General features: G+C 42.4%; 1 protein-coding gene across 4 annotated transcripts in view; it reads left to right on the top strand.

Moving 5' to 3' along the window:
- The window catches only part of KALRN (kalirin RhoGEF kinase), a 525,904-nt gene that overhangs the window by 470,464 nt on the left and 30,811 nt on the right, over window positions 1–24,629 (top strand). For 2 of the 4 annotated variants that reach the window (XM_086466144.1, XM_086466146.1), the window contains exons 37-47: window positions 420–524; window positions 6,241–6,371; window positions 9,902–9,968; window positions 11,212–11,315; window positions 13,741–13,810; window positions 14,393–14,479; window positions 15,259–15,351; window positions 16,427–16,477; window positions 16,817–16,894; window positions 17,787–17,972; window positions 21,414–21,585. In XM_086466144.1, coding sequence (XP_086322270.1) covers window positions 420–524; window positions 6,241–6,371; window positions 9,902–9,968; window positions 11,212–11,315; window positions 13,741–13,810; window positions 14,393–14,479; window positions 15,259–15,351; window positions 16,427–16,477; window positions 16,817–16,894; window positions 17,787–17,972; window positions 21,414–21,585 — 1,144 coding nt within the window. Of the gene's footprint in view, window positions 1–419; window positions 525–4,503; window positions 4,600–6,240; window positions 6,372–9,901; window positions 9,969–11,211; window positions 11,316–13,740; window positions 13,811–14,392; window positions 14,480–15,258; window positions 15,352–16,426; window positions 16,478–16,816; window positions 16,895–17,786; window positions 17,973–21,413; window positions 21,586–24,629 lie in introns of all 4 variants that reach the window. The other 2 variants (XM_086466145.1, XM_086466147.1) reach the window with 2 other exon arrangements.

The following is a 24,629-nucleotide window of genomic DNA, read 5'->3' as shown; positions in this document are numbered from 1 at the left end:
GCCAGAATGGTTCTTTCCTGATAAAGTGAATAAGGAATTAAAGCCAAAATTGAAGAAGATACTGACTGAACACAAATAGAGGAACACATATTAAAAAGTGTATATTGAACTGTTCTCATTTAAATTAAAAAGTACTTTTCCATCAGCACACAGACAGCTGTAACTGCCTTAGCTGCTTGGGTGACCTATAAACTGTATTTCTGTAACTCTTAGAATGCACCAGGATTAACCAGCAAAGCCTTATGTCTTTATTGCTTCTCTTCCACGATGCTTAGCATTACCTGCAGTTCTCTCCACCCCCCGTGACATTGAGCCAGTATTAGTATTAACAGACTCAGAGCCTGGTGGTAGGGCTCAGATACCTAAAAATATTTTTAAAAGCCCATCCCTGCTTCTAATTATATTTAACTTTTCTTCAGAAGAGCAAGAAGGGTTGGGGAGAGGATGAACCAGATGAAGAGTCTCACACACCTCTTCCTCCTCCTATGAAGATTTTTGACAATGATCCAACCCAAGATGAGATGGTAAGGCCTCCACTATTATATCGATTTGCTGTTTAAATGGCTTCTCACATAGCCATCTCACAGTGGTTTTGTGGCGGTCTTCTAGTATCCAGGGCCTAGACTTGTGGTTATAAGAGATTCCTATGTGGAAATCATAATCTAATACCTTTCAACAACTGGATATACAAATAGTGCTGGATAAGCAATTTAGCCCCGGCATCCCATTTCATGACAGGTTGATCGTGTGCTTGCGTTGTGTGTGCTCAGGCTGATAATGCATGTTCTCCATGTCTGCTTTAAAAGTGCCGTTGGTGTCTAGCAGTAGCAGCAGAACTGGTATTTGGTGGCAGCCTGGGCCTGAGAAGTAGGACACATGCTGGAGTCTGCTTGAATCCAGAAATACCACCTTTACTAAGAATTAAATAGCTTGGGCTCTCCACTCAGGCTTTGTGCGTCCAGGAATGTTGTCGATCGGTGCCCTACCATCCATTCTCCGTTTTGAAGTGCTTTGAAACTTGCAGGTGGAAAAGCCTACCCAGTGCTATCGTTTGGCATTTCTAGGGTGTGTGGCTGATCATCGCTGAATGGTCCATCAGCTCCAGTTAGTTCAGAAGCCCACAAGGTATCTTAAGTCCCTCTCAGGAAGGTGGGAAAGGCTTTGATCTGCCCACCTTTGTGCACCATGCTGGTGGTGGTAGTTCTTTGTTGTTAGCTAAGGTCTCTTGAATGTTAAGTCAGAATTTGCTGTGGTAGATGGTGCAGTGACTTGCAGAGTCCTTTGGTTGCCCTCTTGGACTTGGGGTGAGAATTTGTGAATGCAGATGTGACAGTGGTTTGTGTTCGCAGTCAGTGCGGGTCCTGTCTGCATGTGCCCTCCCCCACCCTTTCCTGGTGCTGTCCTCTCACTTGTAGAAATCCGTCCTCCTGTTTAGCTCTTTCCTGCTTTCCTGCTGGCATTTGTTTTTAGCGCTGCCACTTCTGTATCTCTGTTCTCTGATTGTAATTACTGCATGCAAAGAAGCAAGGATGGGGGAGATAAATAAATTGTCAGGAGAAAAACCAACCCAGAACGTTCTTGGGGAAGGTTTAGACAGGAGTTTGGAAATGCAGAGAGAGAAGGGCACAAGTTTTTCTAGGACTCAAGGAGCAGAGAGATGGATGAAAGGATTTTGGGGGCTTGCTGCTAATCTGTCAGGAAATGTTATGACATTGTGGTGGCAGCAAGACCAGAAGGAAGCAGCTGGACTTGTGGACTCTTGCCCTTTGAGTGCTGTGTGTGCTGCTGGCTGTCTGGCGAGGGGCAGAGGCAAAAGGTCGGTGAAGCAGAGCTGTGGTGGATCCGTGCCCAGTGCAACAGCAGTTGCTCCTGGCTTATTCCCCGTAGTGTTTAGCTAAATGTTTTGGGGTTAGCTTGCTTTTTGGTTTTTGGGGGGGTTGTTTTGGGTTTTTTTTAAAGAAGAACGAAACTGCTTTAGCTGGGTCGCTAGTTTTGATTCTTAACATGCCATGTGATTTCAATATTTCTTAGATATGTTTCTGACCGTGCCAATGTCGTGGAACTAAACTGTTTTCTGCTCCAGATGTCTGAGCTTTATAAAGTATTTTGGCATCCTGTTTCTTCACCCACTTCTAAAAGATAAGATTAAATAGAGCAACATGCATCTGAAACCCTTTTTCTCTCTTTTTAATTCCCCTACCCACTTTTTGTCACAGCAGAAAAAAACTTAAGCTCACAAACATGGCTCCTGAATTCCCTGGCACAGGAGCACCGCGTTAGCAATGTTTGAGTCATGCTGGATCCAAAAGGTCTTTAACGGTGTTAATTTGGGCACAGCTCCCTGCGCATGTCCTGCTGCCGCTTACAGGCACAGGCTTAGGTTGGACAAGCAGCAGCATGGGGAAGTAGCAGTGGTAGGTGGGGGACGTCTGCACAATGCAAGGGGTAGCACCTTTCTCTGACCCCATCTGCAAGGCAGCAGTAATCATGCTTCACTGCTTCTGGAAGCTCTTATAAAGACAAATTGCAAGGTATCTTCATATTTAAAATTCATCATTTACTTCCTGGGAAACAGAAGTACCATTTTTTAATTTGCTCCACACAAACCAGACTCTTGTCAATCACAGAGGAGTTTTATTTAACCCCGAAAGACTTGTAGGCAGCAAATGTTTCCATGCTCCCTTCAAAATCCTGCAGTTACTTACTTTTCAGAGATATTGAGAAATTTCTGCTAAAAGAAGTGAGAGTAACAGTTGTTTAGTGCCTCCAAAAATTGGACGACTCCTGCTAGAATGGTTACGTTTGACGGTTATCATTTATGTATTTGTCCAGTATCTCTTCAAAGTCCCTATTTTCAGTCTTTTTTTTTTTTCCCTAGACACATCTGTCTGCATTGCAGGTGAAACAGGCTGTCTGAGCTTTTAAATTTGTGTGAGATACCTGCATTACCAGCCTAATTCCTCAATTACCAGCCTGATTACCTGTAGTTTTTGTTGTTGTTGTAATTAGAACTGTTGATTAGATGTATTATTTGTGAAAGATGAGACAAGTGGCAGGCTATTCATGCTGTCACAAGACTTCTGGTTGGGATTGGTCTCCTTTGCCTTTTTTTCCTCCTCCTGGGGCTGTGTCTCTCAACATGAACAACCTCCCCAAAGGGCAGCTTAAAAAGATGGCCACCTGCCCAATTTGTGCCATCACATTTCCACGTCTCGCTCCAGCACTATTTAATCTCAGATGCGTGTTCGTTGACATGTGCACACTGACTTCACTGAAATAGCTGCTCTCTAGAAGACCTTATTAAGCAGCTGAGAGATGAATAAGCTTTTTAATAATTTTAATGCAGAATTTATAAAAATTTAGCCATGCTTTAGTCTGTATCAGCCTGCCAAAAGCAGGTTATCAAAAGGGCTTGTAGTTTTAGTAGGCGCTTGTATTTTGTTCAGAAGAAATGTACATACAGGTGAGCTAATAAATACCAATTCCCATAGCTATCACATGAGTCTGGGTTTTCAGAGTGAGGTTTCTCAGGACAAAGACCAAGGAGTGAAGAGGCCCTTACAAAGCAAAAACCTTGAACTAAACCTGACTGTTTCACACAGAGGCCGGTCTTTGCAGCACCGTGGGGGATGTTTGGTAGCACATTGAAGAGGTCTCATTGTTTCTGGAGATTTGTAACAACCAGCAGCTTTTAGCTGTGACTACCTGAATCTGGAGACGTCCAAAGATATGACATGATGTCAGGCACCTAAAATTGACTACCTGTGACCAACAGACAGGCATGGAGAAGTGAGACTGAAAATATTCTAACTAATGTCAATAGGGAAAAGCAGGCATCTCCAAAGACTGTTTCTGCCCTCCTGTGCCAGGTAGCTAGGATAAATGAGATATGTAGGAGTGTTTTCTCTCCACAATTCCAGAGAGGGGAGAGAAAAGATACACATTTTAGATGGCTGAAGTTGCATGAATGGGAGGTGTCATCTGAGTTCATTTGGAGTTGCAATTATCTGTGAGGAAGGGAAGGGGAATGCTTTGTTCGCCCCTGCCTCCCTCCCTTATTGCCTGTAACTCCATGTGTACCTTGTACTTAACTGCATTTATTAAAAATGTATGTATGGGGGAAGGAGTAATTTCTTACCTCTGCAGTAAGAAGATCAATTTTCTGGAGCCTGTAAGACCTTAGATGTCCTTTGAAGGAGTAGCCAACAGACATTAAGAGTATTGTAGCCTGTTTGCAAATGAACTTCAGTTCTTTGACACTGTTCCCTGGTTCCCAGCCTTGGAACTGCTGCAGGGAGATGTGCAGACAGATGTGGACAGCAATTCTGTGCTTGTCTGATACAGCAACACTCACTCCCCTGACCGTGCATGTGGTCCTCTAACCCTCCTGCTCCCCTTCCACGTTCATTCTCCTGTCCCAGAAGCTGCTTCACTGACCACTGGTTTCCTACTCCCTTCTCATCCTGCTAACTTGCTTTTCCTTTGCAACCTGGTGTCTTGCAGTCCTCTTCTTTGCTAGCTGCTCGACAGAGCTCCTCCGATGTCCCAACTGCTGCGGATCTTGTCAGTGCAATAGAAAAGTTGGTCAAAAGTAAGCTGGTAAGTTTAGTGTTGTGGAAACCATGTACACAACAGGCCGAATATGACTCTAGGGAAGGGCTTTAAAGTCTACCTCTTGTTTCTGGTTTCCTTGCTTTCCACCTTCATCTGCTATGCTTTTATTAACCCTATGTGCTCTACTTCTCAGTAGAGTGTCTAATATTTTCGCTCCCCATGTGAGATGAAGCCTACATCTCATGTTGCCATGCAGGCCTCTGCGCTGCGTAGTCAAAAGGCGCATTTGAGTGGGCTTTCTGTACGGTACTCTTTCTGGGGTCTTGTTGATATTCAAATGTTTTACACAGTGGGATATTTTGTTTATATTGTTTTAAATCTTGTTCTGAGGCACAGGAGTTTTACTACCCAACATGTGAATTTGTTTGGTGTTCTGGCTTCCCTGAAAAGACCCACTAAAGAGTAGAACTGCTTGAAGTATCACAGCTGTGCTTTAATTTTATAAAGATTCATGTGTCACTTTTAATCTGCCTTGTCAACTCTTTCTGACAGGGAGTGGAATAAGCAATAAAAATGCTCTGGGTTTAATTTGTTCAAAAATTTCAGTATCGTGCACTCTCCGTGTCTGGTCCCATGTCTGTTGGACAAGTAAATCCTGTTTTATGTCTTGGCTTCTTTTAAGTTATCCCTGAAACAGTTCAAAATGTTAATCTCAGAGCTGAACTTTTTCCTACATGTCCCAGGACCTCTAAAATGAGGTAAATGCTTCCTTTGAGCAAGTTCAATTTATGAGTCAGGATTAAAGCAGGTTTATGATGAGCCTACAAAGGTTCATTTCCGTACATAGGCTGGAAGGATGAAGAGAGTAAAAACAAAAAAAACCTGCAGTGTTCATTGAATTACTGTAACTCTGTGCAAGCAGCTTTATCTAGTGAATCGTTTCAGAGGGTTTTGGTATTTTCTTGGTTTGAGATGTTGGTACATGAAGATAGTCAGCATTCATAGGGTGCTTGGTAAGGAGTAAGTGGTGAAGGAGCTCTTTGACATGGGAAACTGAGAAGGACATTCTCAGAAAATTTACTTAAAATAGTTTTATTCCATCAAGGGACTAACAAATTGAAAAGCATTTCATTAATCCAGTTAGATGTTTTTTCAGAGGGTATTTTATTTTCGCTCCCCCGCACACAGTTTGTTAGGTCAATTGCAGTTACTTTCCAGGCATTTGGGGGAAATGTTAATTATTGTGGAATGTTACCATGTATCCATCTATTTCTGTTTCATTTTGTGTTTTACTTTACTAAGAAGAATCCTCATTCAGTCTTTGGCAGAGAAACACTGACCACATGTAGCCTAACCCTGGTTCTGATTGAGACATCAGGGTATTTTCAGGTTGTTTCGAAATCATTTGGAAGAGTTTTCTCATCCTGGGGCTACTGGAACATCTTTTCCACCTTCTAGCAAAAGGACATCTTCTCTATTTTAATGTTTTTTTGGGGGGGATGGTCTTATGTCAACTTAAAACTAGTCGGGTTGTGTTTCACTAAATCCTGCAGGAAAGTATTGCTGAATACTCTGCTTGGTTTTAGACTGCAGTGTTGATTGCAGAACTAACTTGAAACAGAAGATAATACTGATGCTGGAGTTCAAGGATAATGTTCATTCTATCGTTCTTTGGGGTTTTTTTAGACCCTTGAAGGAGGATCTTACCGAGGAAGCTTAAAAGATGCCACTGGCTGCTTAAATGAAGGAATGACACCTTCAACTCCCCCACGAAACCTTGAAGAGGAGCAAAAAGCCAAAGCAATGAGAGGCAGGATGTAAGTTGTCTTGCTGGTTCTTCTTTCTGAAATACGCACCCAAGGAGGACACATAGCTGCGTTAGAAGAATACTTTGTAATCAGTGAATGAGCACAGAACTGGGAGTAAAACTGTGTTCTGCTTGCTCCTGTTATTTCTTAACCTGTAAAAATACTTTATAAAAGCACTTGCACACCCAGGAAGTTCATCATCACTCTTTAAAATGTACAGCTTTTACACCAGATAGCATCTGTTGATGTAAAAGCCACTGAACAGCTAGGCAAGTATTACTGAGCCATTTGCCTTGGTAATTACTGCCTTGCCAGAGCTCTCACAGGGGGAAAATCATCTCTCAAAGGGGGATATGTGGTTGACCTTGTTAGCTAACTCCAAGGAAAAGAACAGAGAATCCCCCTAGGATTCTTTGAATGAGAGAATATTTTTTGTCTCAGTTTTAGCAAAGGAAAGGGCAGCATTCAGATATATTTATGGTGGAAATATGCCACTGAAGAGAAAGTTTCATCTGTGAAACCCTCGTGTTCGTGGTAATGGGAGAGGAAAGAAATGGTGACAGCTCATGAAAGTTATTTTTTAAAATTATCTGCGCACTCCCTTAAGTGTAACAGAAATAACACCTGTGCCTTCAAATCTTATCATGATTAAAGCGTTTCTTAAATGCATAGTTCAGCTGAAGGACACAGAGAATTGGAGAAATGGAATCAAGAATTATATGAAAGAGAGCTGAGGTAGATGTTTTCTTTATACTGCCTCTTACACTAACAGCAATGACTGCAGTGATTTAATCAAATGGTAGATTGAGGGGAAAAGTCATGATCCATACAGGTCTTATTGGAGTGTGATAAGGTGAGAGGTGGAAGAAGAGCAGCCCATTTGGGAAAGATGCCAAGCGTGGAAGGAAACCCAGTCTGGGGAGAACAAGGAGGTAGTCAGGAATAGAAGAGGAAGTAGGAACAAAGTGTCACAGGTCTGTGAAAGCCATCAATTGCTCCTGTAGTTTGCTGGAGGAAGCCAGAGGAGCGATACAGTGGGGGACTGGATCAACTCCCAGCAGCAGGCATGGACATGACACTCCTGGATCTGTTTCTGAATGTGAAAAGTTTTCTACTAGACAGCCATTGGCCTTCCGGCAGGGACATCTCCGCCCACACCTGTCTCCTAAAAGCTCCTCGATATTGCAAGTTCTTGGGCTTCGCTCATAGCAGTTCATTAACAAGGTAACTGGCAGCTAGCTGCAGGTTGCAGTTTTAGTGCAGAGACCTTTGCCACTGTAACCATAGATTCAGTAACGCTTTCTAGCGTGCGATGCTTCTGGCAGGAGGACTGGCAGCATGTTACACGTCATTAGTGGCTGCCTCCGTCCAGATTTCCTAAACGCCAGGATGTTTAGGAGCACCTGCTAGTGGCTTTCAGCACAAGACATCTGTCTCCTTTCCAGCTCCTTTGTATCTGTGTTCCGTATCTCTGCGGCTCGCTGGGTTTAATCCCATACCCATATGAGGCAGCAGAGCTCCCAACTCAAGCTGTGACCCCCATTCCCCACGAACCAGCAGCTGAATCCTTGCACAGGCATGGGCAGTAATTTCCCGTGTCTCTGGCAGCATGTGCGTGCCAGCAGTTAGTGCTGGTGTTAGGAAACCCCTATTCCATCAGGCTTGATTGCTGCATTTCTGTGAGTGCTAAGGCAATAGTCTCATTAAATAACGTTGTTCAATATAGCTTTAATACAGAGTTAACAAGATGTTTAGATATTTGGATTTCCTCAGAAGTGAGGAGGCTCCACCCTTGTTCCTGTTCATGCCATTTAAATACAGCTGTGTAGTCAATACCTGCTGGTGACCAGGGCAGGCACTTTCCAAGCAACTGCCTGCCCTTGCTCCATGTTAGCAGATGAGGAGATGAATTTTTGACAGCACGCATCTTGGAAACCTTAAATTTGGGAGTACCTCTAATAGAGTCCTGTGTCAGGTAGGCTTCAGAGAACTAGTAGAGATGGTGAAGGTTGATTTTTTTGCTTGCTAAGAAGAGGGGAGATGGGGGAATGCTGGTGCTGAGTTTAAGGTAAGCAGTGGAGGTGCAGACCTTGGTTCCTAATAGCATTGTAAATTTGCAGGTTTACTCTGTTCACTGGCAGACACTTGGTTGCTGCACCGATTTTTGGTTCACACCCACCTGCCTGCACGTCCTGCAGCACTACGTACTCCAAGTACCCGCTGCTTCACTCTTAGAGCAGCATTTGGCCGGATGGATCCTTGCAGTAACCCAAACTAAAGGAGAGGCAGTGGGCAGGTGGGAGAGGTTCTCCCATCCCCTCAGCAGCTCTCTGCGTTTGTGGGGGGCAATGCAGAGTGAGGTGGTGCAAGCTGAAAAGAAACCTCCCACCACAAAAAGTAACTTCCCAGCCTGCCTCCCCGGGCGGAGGAGACTTGGCAAGCCTTTGGCCGGGGCCTGGCAGGTCAGCCAGCGAGAGGGCCCTGCGCAGCACACGCTTGTTCGGGCCGCGCGCTGCTGCTTTGTAAAAGAGAAGCCGTTTGCCCCGCGTGTGTTTACTACCCGGGCACGCAGCTTGGCAGGGCGCTCCGGAGAGCACAAGCATCTGGCATCGCTGCTGCCAGCCCTGCCTTTTGCCAAGGGGGCTGGATTTCACTCTCAAATGAACAAGAAGCTGTTTGACCTCTTCCTGCCACGTGTCTTAAGTATCTCCTCCGCTCTGTCTGAGAAAAGGACGTGTTGGGAGCGCAGCAGGAGCTGGACTTACTTTCTCAGTAACCTCTCATAACTGAGTCTCTCCTTGCAATACCTGCCTGCTTTTTTTTTTTTCCCTCTAGATATTTTGAACCAGGCTTTTATCTCAGCACTGTTTGCCCTCAGCCCTATCATTTCAAATGGGTCAGTCTGCTGACTGATGTGAACGGAGCAATATTAGACATGAAAGCACTCCTCTATCTTGTTAGCCTTGTTCCTGCTGTAGCGTACTTCAGCACAGATGGAGCTTATTTGTCATGTGCCAAATCTATGTATTGGCGTAACTGAAAGGCAAACTGTCTGCAGCAAGCTCTGACTTTTTGAAATTGTCCTCAAAAGAATGTTATGTGATAAGTCAGTTTGACTTACAAAGGAGGGGCCTTTTTTGGCTTGCTGTTGTTTGCATGCATCAGGCTTTTGTTAGATGACTTTCCTACCCAGGATTATTAGCTCAGAAATCAGTATAAAGCATTTGATACCTACACATAGATTACCTAGTCTGAAAGATTAAAGTCTTGGTTATGATGGGAGTGAGAATTTTCCAACCATTCCAAATTAAAACTGAGCAGTAGAAGGGAAGAGTGGTTAAGAGAATTGAAACTACCCTACCTGAAATGTGACCTTTTTGTCGTTTACATTCCACTGAACTGTGAGTGAGTGAAGAGTGGGTCGTGTTAAGTGACCTGGATGACAGTGGGGTTTTATGGAGAGGTAATATGTGGTAAGAGGAGCAAGCAGTAACATCAAGGAATATGGTCAATTACGTGTGTGTTCTGTTTTAATTTAGGTTTGTCTTAAATGAGCTGGTACAGACTGAAAAAGACTACGTCAAAGACTTGGGAACAGTTGTGGAGGTGAGCTGAAGCAAACTGCTATGCAAAATGTTTTCCCACTAAAAAGCACCATGCTGACAAGTGACAACAACAAAAAATACAGCTTGAGAAACAAACTGCCTTATTTTGCACTCTGCTCCCATGGTCCCCTTCTCATGTTGACAGAAACAAGAAGAAATGCCTTTGGAAACTATTTTTGTTTCCATCTAACAAATGTTGTATTTTAGTTTTCAACTCCAGCCTGCAAAGGTTTTTCTTGGCTACCCTGCTTGTGACAAACTTTCTGCTGTAATGCAGCCTTGAGGGCAGTGGTGCAGAGTAACTTACGCTCCTACCACTTATTTTGTACTTTCCTTGCTGTCATATTGAGTAATGGTAACACATACTTGGGTTTGCACCTGGACTAAAGTGCTGTCTGAATACCTTTCCAGAAACTGGGTTTGGATCCGTGCTGAGGTGCATGTGTGGCCTGTGGATTGTTTTGCAAAAAAACCCCTGAGATAAATTAGAATTTTTTTTTTTCCTGTTAAAAAAACAGTCATAGTTTTTTAAGGTTCAGCTTGTAAAGACCTGGCTGATCCCTAGGCATCACCTTTCAGAGCCTACTTACATGTAGGGTCCAGTTTTTTTCCCAGCAAGGATTCAGAATTGGAGGCACATGACTGAAGCGGGCTTTTGGCACTCACTAGTCCAAGGAGAATTATCAGCCTGTCCAACAGTGATTTTCAACAGCTTCCAATCTGAAGAGCTTTGTGTTATCTTCTGTTTACATCGTGCACCGCTGGCAAACCTGACAGGGCTGCAGCGCTCCAAAGGCTTATAAGGAAGCTCTCAGGAGGTGTGAGAAATCCTGTTCATGTGACTCGTTAAACTTACTGCTTGGCTTTGTGCTCTCACAGGATACTTATGGCGGTGAATGGAAGAACTTTGTACAGTCTGGCTTGCTTTTAGCAGAGAAGCCAAGAGCTTGATAAATGACTTATGTGTAACTTTTATCTTCTAATTGCGCTTGTCGCTTCAATGACATCTAATAACAGTTTGTATAAGTATTGTAGTATTCAGAATAAATCCATCAAAGTTTTCATTTCAGCAAACTGTTTAAAGCATCTAGATGGGTTTCTGGTTTTAAATTGTACAAAAGATATTTTAAGTGATTTCAATGTAAAAAAATACTGACATTAAACTTTTGCTCCTTTGAAAAGTGTGTGATTATGCTCCCCCTTCAAATGAACCCTTTGCTAATCACTGATCGTTAATCCTAAAGGGCTTCATGAAGAGAATAGAAGAAAAAGGAGTTTCTGAAGATATGAAAGGGAAAGACAAGATTGTATTTGGCAATATTCACCAGATCTATGACTGGCACAAAGAGTAAGTTTTTGGTTCACTCATTTTTAACCACCTTTCTAACCACTCGTCCATAAAGGGTTGGGGTATACAGTGTCTGTATGTCTAAGCTGCTTTTAATTGAACATCAGCAGGTCATTCAGGGCTGAACTTCCAAAGGACATTGCCTCACTTTAAATGGTCTCTGTTGGTTTGTAAGTGCTGCTTAATAACTTCACAAATCATGGCTACCTTGAATCCTGGGAACATGTCTAATTCATGTGCTTTTAGCCAGTTTCACGATACACTAGATCCTGATATAGGGCTTTGTCTACCCAGCCAAAAGTGGCACAATTGCATGATGCAAAGGATCGGTCTTACATAAAATCGTTTTTCCTGGTGCGAAAGAACTTTGCTGGGCTACAGCTTTGCACTGCCTGGCTTCATGGGAGGGTGTTTGTCGTGCTGTCACTGATCACGGATACAGCTTTATGCTGGCTCAAACACATGCCAGGAGTGCTGGTCAGTGTGATAGAAATTTGCACCCAAAAGAGTCTGGTCTGCGTCAGTGCTGTGCTGCCACTGGCTCTGCCACTCCTTGCTGGGGAGCCACAACAAGGGGCTCAATGGGAGATACCACTGCGGTCCATCCACTGCTCATAAGCAGTCCCAGCATGCCTCCAAGAGAGGTGCTGCTTGTGGGTTACCAGCTGGATCCTCAGAAAAGCTACTGAGGCTGCCCTAGTTGTGTTTCTTGGGTCACAGCTGTAGGCACAATTCATGCCCCTCATGAGCAGTAGCAACACTGGAAAGTCATGGTTTCCTTCCTATGTCTTGTGGTTTTCAGCAACATGAACATCTTCACATGCAGCTGATAGGGTCACAAAGGCAGACCATAACCAGTAGTATTTGGCTAGCAGGGTGATAAAATGGAAATACCTTCAAGATCCTTCTCATGTAAAATCTCTGACATTCTTTGGCCTAGTTGATGCTTTTGACTCTGAGTTAGGAACTGTTCCTTGAAAATTTTACTCGTACAAGTAGGTTGTGAAAAGCTGCTGGAAGCACGAGGCACCCTGGGCCATTTCCGATGTAATTTTATGAACAACGATGTCTTGTTTATGAACAATATGGTCATCATTTCAACTCTGCCCCTCAGAATACTCTACAGCTCCAGCTAACTAGAATTTGAGCATGCCTGTGTGGACTTGAGCAAGGGACACTGGGCTGGATCTTCCTTCAGCTCTGGACATTTCCCTCACCCAGGAAACATGATATCCTTCCCATCATGTGTCCCACAGGTGTTTATCTCATGGCCTGGACCCTTATGTTCTGAGAGATGCCCGTGTGAGCACACAATGAAAAATGTCAGAAAAAGTTTCACCATATATTAACTTGATACCAGCAATGGAGTGTTTTTACCAGTGTCCTTCACTGTTTAAGTGTGATGATAGGAGCTTTCTCTAACATACAGGGAGGGATTCCCTATTTTTAGTTCTGCGTATCTGGGTCAAGAAGTCTATTTAAATGCAGATGAATTTAACATTTATAGAGGATTCGGTGACGGAAGCAGCTGTATCTGTTGGTAGCGATAGGGATGTTTAGTTGGGACAGCTGTCCACTGTGCGACTTTTCTTGAGGTTCTGGCATGTCTTGGGACTGGGCCATTGCAGGCATGTCCTCTCACCAGATCTGGCTACTGTAGCAAAGCCATGGAGGCATTTGAGACAGAAATCCTGCAGTGAAAAAGAGGAAGATCATGGAAAGGGAGATTGTCAGGATCTGCCTACCGGTTAGAAAAACCTACCAGTATTTCTGAAGTTTAGTTTAGCTGCTTTTACTTTACTTTTAGGCATCCCAGTGTATTCTTGGTAAGGGCTTCAAGCTAGAATGAATGACTTCCCCAGAGCTGCAGGTCAAGATAGAGACATTGTTTATTAATTACTATTACTATTATGAATTACAGTACATTACTAACAGTAATGAAAACCAGTGAAAAGCAGAACATATCAAAACTCCACCAGCAAAAATGTATTGATTTGTTTATTCAAGTGGAAACTTCTGCATCTCTTTCACGTTGACCAGTACTCCAAATCTGCTCATGCAACTGAGAACTCCTGGTAAAGCTTCAGTTGAGTTTTCACAGATGTTTTGGTATATGGAAAAGTTTTACTTTGGGAGTTCTCGGTGAAGGAAATCAACTCTTGCAATTAGATAGTAACTGGCACTTTTTAGAAATTGGAACCGCTGTAATAGTAAAGAAGATAGTTTGCAAGGCAAGACCTCCATATTTCACAGCTCTCACCTAATGTTTCAGAAATCCCACCATTAAGGGCTGAAGCCAAGCTTACCTTTTCATTTATTATTGAATACTACAGCTAAAATTGCACCAATATATCTGAAGGATGACTAGTTTGCTCCTGGGGTGACCTAAAGAAGTATTCTGAAATGTTGACATCCTTTCTTTCAGCTTTTTCCTGGCTGAACTGGAAAAATGTCTTCAAGAACCTGACCGTTTAGCACAACTTTTTATTAAGCATGTAAGTTTTATTTTGTTACATATCTCTAGTACAATTGTCATTTAGGGCGTGATGACTCCTTTACAAAAACATGTCTTTGTGTCGACTTGATACTTGTACGTGCCCAAATTTAATTTGAACATGACGTAGCCCTATAGTTCTGCATCTTCAGCGAGCAGCTGGATTGAACTAAAGCATCAATCATTGCCTTCTTGCAGACGACTTATTTTGGGGGCAAAATTGATCTGGCCAAGGACATCTGCCAAAATATAATTATGGCAGGTACTTACCAGCTGCTACGATTGACATGTTTGTGTGATATTAGCCAGAGCACTACTTTATAGCAAATTTCAGACCTACCAGTGTGGGGATGACATCTCTAACTGGCTACCCCCATGGAAACTTCCCCTTGCCTAAGGTGCAGAAGTGGAGAGCAGAACCGGTTACCAATTTACTTTCCTACTTTAGCAAATGAAGTCTTTGATTAAACCAAAAATAAGGAAGACCAAGCAGAACATTGTAGCAACTTTCTGCCAGCTTTTAATAGCAGGACAGAATGGTAGCCAATATCTCACCAGGCTGCTGTGCCTCTTTCTTTCATAGGAGCGGCGATTACACATGTATGTGGTGTATTGCCAAAACAAGCCACGATCTGAATATATAGTAGCTGAGTATGAGGCATACTTTGAGGTAAGCATGGCTCATTATGCATTACTGCTGCTTACAGCTGTGAGTCCTAGTCAAGTAGACTATTCTGTAACCTGTGGGGTTTGTCTAAAACAAACTAGAAGATTTTGATACTGCACGTGCTGCTGAAGTCTCTGCTGTTGGAAAAAATGTTATTTAATTTATTTCAAATTCTTATATTGCTAATTTCTAATAAATATTTAATCCAGTACTAACTGTCTGTGGCCTTCAGAGAACCACAGCTGCGTTGATTTCTGTCCAAAATAAAATAAGACTTTTTAATCTGTAGTCTACAAACAGAGGAGGAGGTAAAAGTTGTTGGAGCTGGGTGGTGCCTCTCATAAATTCCCAATAACATCTCTTTCAAGAAATCTTTGGGACTAGACTCATTTAGATATTAATGTGAAAGGAGCTTGCTTAACAAAGGAAAGATGTTTTGTTTCACCCAAGGGCATGCGGTGTGCTCTGCAGGACTTGTTTGTGAGCTAATCCCTGCTGCAGTGCAAAGAGTGATCTCCAGACCTTGCAGTCCTGCTCGGTCAGCTCAAAGCGGGAAGGGATCCAGTGCTTTCCAATGCCTTCCAGCTCGGTCATGACTTTTACCCAGTCCTTACCTAAATAGGATATGCCGGTTTTTTAAATCCTCTCAAATTCCCTCTTGCAAACAAAAGATTAAGAACAGACCATCTTTCTGTGGAACTAAGTCTCTGCTGAGACATTTTATCATGTTTTCTGTCTTACTCTGCAATTGTTTGCAATTGTTTTTAATCCTCAATTTTTAGGAGGTTCAACAGGAAATAAGCCAGCGGCTAACCATCAGTGACTTTCTGATCAAACCCATTCAAAGAATAACTAAATATCAGCTTCTTCTCAAGGTGAGTGGAAAGATGTTGTTTGGACTAAACTATATTCTGCATCTTGAATCAGATGCTGTTATTTTAAATCATCCTTAGTTTTAACTGAGGAATAACTTCATCAAATTAAGAAGAGAGGAGGAGTCTGCTTATACATGGGCATACAATGACAGAGTCCCATGGAAAATATCCAGAGGAGGAGGGCCACATCTGTGGGAGTAGTTTGCAATTTGATAACAAAAAGATTCTTTCTTATTTGTTTACTATTGGAATTTTTTTACAGAAAAGTAAACTTCAAATAGGAATTTTCTTCCTCTGAAGTTTCAGAACAAACTTTCATTAATTTTTTAAATGAAAATAAAGATGCACAGGAGTGTTAATAAAGCCTGTCTTTGGTGCTGAATAGTATGATTCTAATAAACACTGTACCCTCAGTTTCTGAATATCTCTCTTCAAATTCACTTGAGAAACTTATTTCCAGAATATTTTGATGTCTGAAAATTTGGGGAGCCCACTGTAATTTTTTTCGCAACATGTCCGACCATTCTGGCTTCTGCTGACTTTATCCACAATGCCAATTACTCAGCATTTCTGAAAATTCATCCCTAGGGGACTTAAGCTAATATCTAAAATTAGATATGTCTGAACGCTGCCCTGTAATCTCTAGCAGTACTGGGGCTCTGAGCTGTTTTTTTCTCTTTTTTGAACTGGTCTCAAGCAGGCTGTCGTCAGCCCACAGTTTGATAGTTACACACGTGCAAAGAGGCAGCGGCATGTTCCCTGAAATGCCAAAAGGAAAAGAAAGATCTTCAAGTGTGTGTGGTCTTGTGGCTTAAGACAGGGACCAAGTAAGCATTCCCAAGGGCTAATCCCAGCTTTGTCTTTTTTCTGTGATGTTGTCAGCAGCCATGCAAACCTCTTTTCCGTATCTATAAAGTGGTTATAACATTCAGCAACCTCTGAAGATTAATTTATTAATATTAGCAAGTTCCTTCTCAGAAAATCACATGCTGAATATGCTTTTTCTTTTTCAAACTGGCATCTTTTGTTTTCTCTTTCTGAAGTGCCTTAATGCAAACCTTTCTGCTTTCTCCAGGACTTCCTGAGGTACAGTGAAAAAGCTGGTCTGGAGTGCTCTGACGTAGAGGTACGTTTTCTTGTCCTGAACAATAGTGCTACGTTATCTGATGGCACTTCATATGAAGGAATGAAAACCCCAGGATTCCTTTGACAATAGTTGAAGATCCTGCTGGTATTATAAATGTGGTATTTATCTTAGCTGAAGCCAGAAGTAAAAGATGAAGGTGCAGCCCTGCATTGTACGTGCACCATCCTCTTTTAGACATTACCGTACATCTTCAGTACATGAAGGCCTCACCATGAATAACTGCTAGCAGTGATCGCGCTATTGAAGTTCATTATTTGACACTTTTCTTTTAGGAACCCTCTGATTCTCCTGTAAAAATGCATCTTTTTTCCTTAACAGAAAGCAGTTGAATTAATGTGCCTTGTACCAAAACGTTGCAATGATATGATGAACCTGGGTCGCCTCCAAGGCTTTGAGGTATGTATTTGCATTCTGCTTATAGTAACAGCTAGGCAAGGACAAGTATTTTGTCTTACTATGACTGTCTGTGCAATCTGCCCTACTCCAGGCTGTTTATCTAGTGATTGTTCTTCTCCAGTGCAGAGCTGCATGCTTTGGTGAGGTTTCGAACGTGGGGGTGATATACCTCTCACTCTATACTTGTGACAGTCTATCTATTGTTTCTTCGAAGTGTGAGGGCCGCAAAAGCTTCTGCAAGTTTGAATTACACTTCTTGTATGTATTGCCAGAGCAAAATAAGTGGTGAACCAGACTGCTCTGCCTGTTAGTAAGGTCACCTGGCATTCACATGTTAACAGCTCCCTCTGAGTTTGGCAACATCCAGGAGGGGACTTGTGAGTTATAACCCCACAGGTTGCAGCTTGTGGTTTGTAAGTAAGCCAATGCAGACTTTGGCAGTCCTGGTGAGATGACTTATCTCCAAAATTAAGTCAAGGTCGTCTCACCGACTTATGCATCGTACCATTCCTGCAAACAGGTAGGTCCTGGGTTTTTGTATTTTCAGAGGTGTTATGTCACTGCCTACTGGCTTAAGAGGTGATGGAGAGCTCATAACTAGAGGGAGTCCAAGGTGCTACAGTAAAAAACTATGTAATGGGAACAGTGTTTGAAATTAAGTACAAACCAGTCTACTTGGTTTTTTAGGCACAGTGTCAATGAGAACAAAGAAGACATGTTATTTTCCTTAAACTGAGCTCTTGATTTGCAAGATTGCTGCTTTGATAACTTAGAGGGGATATGTGTTATCTGAACTCAGTGCTGCTTGGAAAACTCGGACTGCATGAAAGATTGTCTCGTGAGATCATGGTGGGTCAGGGTGTGTAATTTTGGTGCCTTGTCTGCTTCTCAGGGCAAGCTGACAGCTCAAGGCAAACTACTGCAGCAGGACACCTTCTATGTGACGGAGCAGGATTCTGGGGTTCAGTCTCGACCAAAGGAGCGTAGGGTGTTTCTCTTTGAGCAAATAGTTATCTTCAGTGAACTCCTTAGAAAAGGATCTTTAACGCCAGGCTACATGTTCAAGAAAAGCATAAAGGTAAGAAATAGAGAGGGAAAGGCATATTCTGTTTGATGGTCACGTAAGGAAATCTTACCAGGTTTCTATACTGTGAGGCTGGTGCATCCTTCACAGGTGGACAACAATTTGCAGAAAACATTTGCATTTACCTGTCAGTGGATCAGAAGCCGTTTAAAACTGTCTCTAAATAAACTACTGGGTGTCTAAATTTACTGGGTAATTTTTACCAGGAACACAGCCAGGGCAGGTCCCCTGTCATTCATAGCTCTGAGTTAGCAAATATTGCTACAAAGCCTGCATCTTAGGCCAAACAGTAAGTCAATGTTAAGCCTCTGTGCGACATTACTGCCTAATGGGGGAAGGGCTCTTAGTGCAAATGTGAATGTTGCAAGAAGACAGAACTATTTCAAAAACAATCAAAAACACACACAGGTCTAAACATGCAGCTATGAGGAATTACAAAACCATTTAAACTACAAAGTTTTAAGAAATTAATTTTGGTTTTAAATAATCTTTCCAGATGATAGGACTGGGACTAAAAGTAAAAACTGAAAGTAACCAAGGAAAATATTTGTTTGTTTGTTTAACAAGTTTTGTGCTTGTTTAACAAAGGCAAAGTTAACCTCTGAAACGGTAAGTGAAGGTGAATGAAAGCTACACCTCTCCTGGTAGAACACCCTTTGCTGTGCCCGCAGAAAGAGCAAAGGCACTGGTTCATTTGAATGTCTTGATTGTTCAAAGCTGAGAAACCAGTCTGGGATTGATTTCCTTTTCAAATATACAGCTTAGAAAGAGATGTGGGAGAATACGTTGTGTTTGCTCTAAATTTTAATTGGTACATTAATATGAAATAGAAGAGAACAGTATCAGGTGAAATAATGCATATTGACCATGTATAACTAAACAAATCTGTGATAAACAGCATATTTAGTGAAATGAGGGCATCTTCCTGGCTGACAGAAACTGCAGCATTTAGTGAAAAGCCTATATCCATTTGCAAGCCAGCGTATTTCAGTTTCCAACCAAATAATAAGCTATAAAGCAAAAACCTAAAGTGTACAAATAAACGATCATATTTATTTAGATGATCAGCTCTGATTTTATCTTATTGCTGATTTGAATCATTATTAAAGTTGGAGATGGAAATAACAAATCGTTTTTACTTCAGTTTATTGTATGTGTAACAATGAGGCTTTTATCTGCAGGAAACAATTCCTGGATTGTATATTGTAGATAAAGAGAGAAAAATAAATCTCTCCTAATGTCAATAAAATTAGCTTGCCTCAAGGGTATGAGTTGCTTTTCTAGTTGAACAGCCTATGAAAGTAATGATGTTCCCACTGCCTGAGCTTAAAAGTTTTGTGTGATAGTTTTCCAGTCCCTCTTTTCTTGCATTTGGCAAACAGCTCATTCTCCTGTTGAGTGCCTACAGCAAGCGTGGGATCCCCCATGGCTCCATGTGCATCTCCCCACCGCAGTGTGGAGTCTGTGTGCTGGCAGCTCTCACACCCTGCCTCCCAGCCCCTACTTCAGCTTCTGGCTGCTTTTGCATTTCTCTCCTGCTTTCCCACAGAGATGAGCTGTAGCTTGCAGTGGAGCAGGACCATTCCCGGCCTCTCTGTGCCGCGGGCATCCTCACCTTGCAGTGGAGCCTCAACCTGAGCTGGGTGATTCCCTGGCATGAGGCCCTTTGTCTAAAGGTGTCACATAAACAGGCTGCCTCATCACCTGTCTTTCATAACCCTGCCATCCAGAAATTGCATCTGATCTGAGTTCATGAGCCAAAGTTTGAGGAGGCTTTACACTGTCAACTAGGACCAAGTTTCTCTGACCTTATTTCAAGTGCCTACAAGATCCTGCTGGGCAAGTTGAACCCATCTTCACAGCAGTTATCAGGACTGACTTAGCCATCTTCAGCGAGCTTTGATACCATCTGCAATCATGATTGTCCAGTCCTCTGGGAGACACTCCCTGAGAGATGTAGGCTGTTTGCCTGCTGGTCACATCCTCCCACACAGCAGAAGGACCTAACCAGCACTGGAGATCACTTCTTTCCTCTGTCACAGCCACTGCTGAGCACTGACGTCCCTCTGTTAGAGCAAGAAGCGCATGTGACTTCAGATGCGGCTGTTCTGGTCTGTCGGGGAGATGAGGCTCGCACATATTGTTCTCCAAGGTCTGTCACACTCAAACTGCAACAGAAGCTTCAGCCTGATGTCCTACGTTAGCGAAGAACCCTTCTTTATGCAGTGAGGTAGTTAGCATTCAGAAGTTGCACATCCCTTCTCGGATGCTTCTCAGTTGGATACTTTTCAGACTCTCAAAATGCCTAAGTGGGTAGCCTTGGCAAAAGCATCTTCCTGAGACGCAAATAGGAGGTTAAGGACTCTGACCTGCAAGTCTTTTTCCTGGAATCAGCATTGACTTGCTTGCTTTTGGCTATCAACCAGAGGAGCAAGAGCTCGGAACAAGAGGAGGTGCACTGTCCAGGTTCACTGTCTGTCCCTTTCCTTGTCTCCATGTCAGAGGAGTTCCTGCAGGTCCCTCTAGCTTCACAGGGCCCCAAGAAGAGAAGGAAGAGGCTCTTTCTATCTCTTGAATTTGAATGCTGCACGGTATTCAGATGTGGAGTGGATCTCTCCATACCTTGACAGATATACTTGGAGATAGACTTCTTCTAGAGGGACATTACTGCCTTAGTTCAGAGCTGTCTGCTTTTGACATGAAGACTCTCTCCTTTTTTGAAAGGCTGTGCCAACCTATTCTTATTTACTATCATAGATATAAGTAGCTCAGGAAAAGTTGAAGTTAAGTGTAAACTTAAACAGAAGCCTCACAAGGTCAAGACGGCAGCCAAAATTGCCATCCATGAAATTTCCAGAAACAGTATCTGTGACTGCGGTCAAGTGAAGTGATTGTGCACAGATGACTATAATCTGCTGGAAATAAAAAGATCTGTTGGAGCATCAAGGGAGAATGGCTCTTTTTTTTTTTTTTTTTTTTTTTGTATATCCCTGTACACAGTCCATTCCATTTTTAAAATACTCTAATGACTGAGACTTTCTTTCCCATGGAGGATAAGAAATGTAAGCACTTATTTAAATTGGAGGAATGGTAGACTTTATTAACATCTTAATAGGAACATTTTAACTCTATTTATGGGTTACAGTAGATTTTTTAGCACATCACTCAGGTCTATGTTACCTTAAAATAGAAGTTGTAATTCAAGACAAGGCAGGTGGATGTCTGGTACATCTGTCAGAGCTTTATTAAGCAGCATAGTTAAGCTTAAGATTTATCTGCCTAAATCTAGATGAGGTAAATTCTGCTGATTATGATCTGACAGTCTGTTATTGGACTCAATTATTTTAAGGAACTTTTCACAACAATTTTATTCTGATTCTTGAGTAATGTTAATTCATGCCCCATGTAACACACGCTTACCTTGGCTTGTTTCAGATGAACTACCTTATCATTGAAGAAAACGTGGAGAATGATCCCTGCAAGTTTGCTCTGATGAGCCGGGAAACATCAGAGAGAGTCATTTTACAGGCAGCTAATCCAGAAATTCAGCAAGCTTGGGTACAGGACATCAACCAGGTCCTGGACACACAAAGAGATTTCCTAAATGGTATGTACATGGTCTTTGCTGTTTCCCAAACTGTGACACCAAATGGGATTTAGAATCTTTGTGTCTTTGTTTCCTCTATGAGAAAAAAAAAAATCAGCAACTTTTTTCATACGGAAGATCCCAAGGAGAAAACTAGAGCCCAGTCTGCCTGCCATTAAGCACTGGGTCAAGTGGTCTCTGCAGAGTGCATAGGAAAGCATCCTCATAAATTTACAGCTGGTCTTTGGAAAGAGACCACTTCAGTGCCGCTGTACAGAGGTCTCTGTCCTACATTCCAGGTCTGCCTGGTGGGCAGGTGAAGAATGGGAGAAGGGCTGGGCAAGCCTGATCTGAACTGCTGTGTGGCCCTGGAGCCCACCCTGAGAAGCTGGTGGAGCCCCATCTTGCATTAAAGAGCACAGGTCATTCTGGCCTGGCTCCATTAGCTGCATCTCGTGGACTGTTTTTGGCAGCCTGCCGGCTCCCTGCAGGTGATGGGTCCCTGTGCGGTTGCCGTGCATGTATTAGTCAGGTTCGTGCTCGGGTCTCAAGTCCCTCCATCGGTGATGTGCCTTTGGTGGTACTTTTGTGCAAGGTCCTTTAAAAACGCTGGGGTTTGCAGGGCTGAATTGCCTGGTGCTTTCCGTTCTACAGGGAGATTTTAAATCTAGTCCCTTCCCAAGACCATGTTGAAGACAGGTTGCCATTGTATCTGCACAGTATTTCCCACTTACTCAGAGCAAGGCTTATCCCTAAGAACCTCCTGTTCCATGTCCCCATGTGCTAAAAGCTGAGGACATGAGGTGGGATGAAGGCTGCCTCACCATCCACCCCCTTACAGGTCCAAACTCTGCAGGGCAGCAGCTGCTCTCAACAAAAAAACAAAAGAGAAAAGCAAGGAAACACCTGGGTTTGTTTCTTCTGAGAACCATGGGAGCTATGCGTGAATGGGGGCCTTTCCAAAATGTCAGCTTTGCTTTAGGAGTAGATTTTGGGGGGGGGGGGGGGGGGTGTTGAAATAATATTTCAAATTAGAGCTGTGTTTCTAAAAAAACGCAGACAAACACACACACATGATCAAGAGGAAAACAGAGAGGAACCAAATTCAGTTAACAATTTTAGCTTGTTCTTGCTTATGACTGGATGAGGGAAAGAGGAGGAACCAGGACTAGAGGAAAAATCTAAAAATAGTATTTCTTTTGTTTGTTTGAAAGCAACAAAGGGGAATCATTACTTTGGATGCTTCCAAAATTGTTTTGCACTATTCATTTCAAAACAGCTTGTTTTTATGAAGCTTACAGTAGAAAAGAGTTCTGTATTTAAAAACTTAATACGTGTTCAATAAGGAACCTTATTTGCTTGAATCAAAATGGTTTGGCTTGGCACAATCTGTTAGCTTTTTGGATTTTGGGGTTTTGGTGTTTGGTTTTGTGGATTTTTTGTTGCGAAATCTGAAGAGGCTCTTTCAGTGCACATCAAAAGGAAGGTTCCCTTTTCTTCAAGGTGGAGGGTTTTAAAATTGTAATTTAGCTTAGTTTTACTTTCAGAAGTTAACTGGGAAAGAGTTACATCCAAAAGCTGTTTGTGACAGTTTAAAAACTGTGGCTGAGCTGAGGAGGGGCATAGTGTTTCACCCGTGATTACAAAACTTGATATTGGGTTTTCGTGACTTGGAATAGAAAGGGCCTCATACAACCACTGTAAAATGATTCCTTAAATAGATTGGTGAGATGAGCAGTCCAAGTTCTCCAGTTTGACCAGTTGGTACCAAAACTTGCTGGTTTCATGTTGGTGCAGTTGGCTTTGAATGAAGGATTAGCTGCAGAAGTGGTTTTTTTATCCTTGTGAGAACTCCACACAGTACTGCATGGGTTTTCTGTCCCTTCCACATTATTCTTACTCATTGTTTTATTTTTGATATATTCACCCTTATCTTCCCAGGACTTACTACTCTGTGAGCCCCTTTTTCTACTGAAGCATCTTCACAGCCCCTGTTTAGCCTATCTTCTGTGAGGCCAGTGAGGAATTTGGTGGGTTAGGAGCATAATCGTCAGTATCTCTAAAGCTGGACGTAAAAATAGATTTATATTAAAACACAGGCTTAAAGATTTATCTTATAAAAAGGTCCAAGAAAATGCTATTGTATCCAGTAGAGCCTGTCCAGTCCAGAACAATTTAAGTGGCTTTTAGGATGTAATCTTATTGAGGCTGACTAATCTTTAAATACGTTCTTTAGCTTTGTATTTCATTAAAGCGGATGTTTTCTGTCTTTAAAATCATATTAAATCCACACTGAGCCAATGCTGCATGAACTTAATAACTAAATATTCCCTGTGAGTTCTTGCCCAAGCTCTGTCCGATTTTCTCTCTTCAGCAGGGAAGCCCTAGGAGTAGGCTACGTTCAAAGCACAGTATTTGCATCCACAGTTTATAAATGTAAAGTGCGATTACACTGTAATATTCAAGCTTTTCATATTTTTCCGTGGAAAAGCAAAAGCTGCTAAGCTTGAGAAACAGACTGTGCACCAAATGATTGGCTATAGTGACTGTTTTTTACAAAGCAAGCTGTAAAGAAAATATGTCACTGATGGATATATTTCATAAGGAAAATGTTGTTGATCTGTTCCTTTTTTTTAATCATGTTTTTTGGGGGGTTTTGAGAGAGAAAGAGGGAGCACATGAGTACGTGGACACTGATTTTTGCCGGAAGCTTGTAAGAATACTAACAGATGTTGAACAGGAGGCTGGAAACCAAGCATCCGTGTGGTAGTTAATGGTGGAATTAGTAGTCACAAGTGGACGCTCAACTAAATACCCTTTGAAAGCACTGAGTAGGATAGATTGTTTGAAGATAGATAGATAGGTATTCATTCAAATCTTACTGCTAAAGACCTTGCAGCCTAATCTACTGTATATACTAGAAAAACGTCACCAGCACTGTCAAAATCATTGTCAAAGTTTTCCCCAACTTTCCTTCTCCTCTATGGCTGATCTGCAGCAGGACCAAACCATTTTCAGCTGCAGTTGAGGTAAGCGAGTGAAACTGGTAGTCACTGTGGCATAAA

This window comes from Leptosomus discolor, chromosome 5 (genome assembly GCF_034619465.1).
Source record: "Leptosomus discolor isolate bLepDis1 chromosome 5, bLepDis1.hap2, whole genome shotgun sequence".
NCBI lineage: Eukaryota > Metazoa > Chordata > Aves > Leptosomiformes > Leptosomidae > Leptosomus > Leptosomus discolor.
This window is presented reverse-complemented; position numbering and strand designations above follow the sequence as displayed.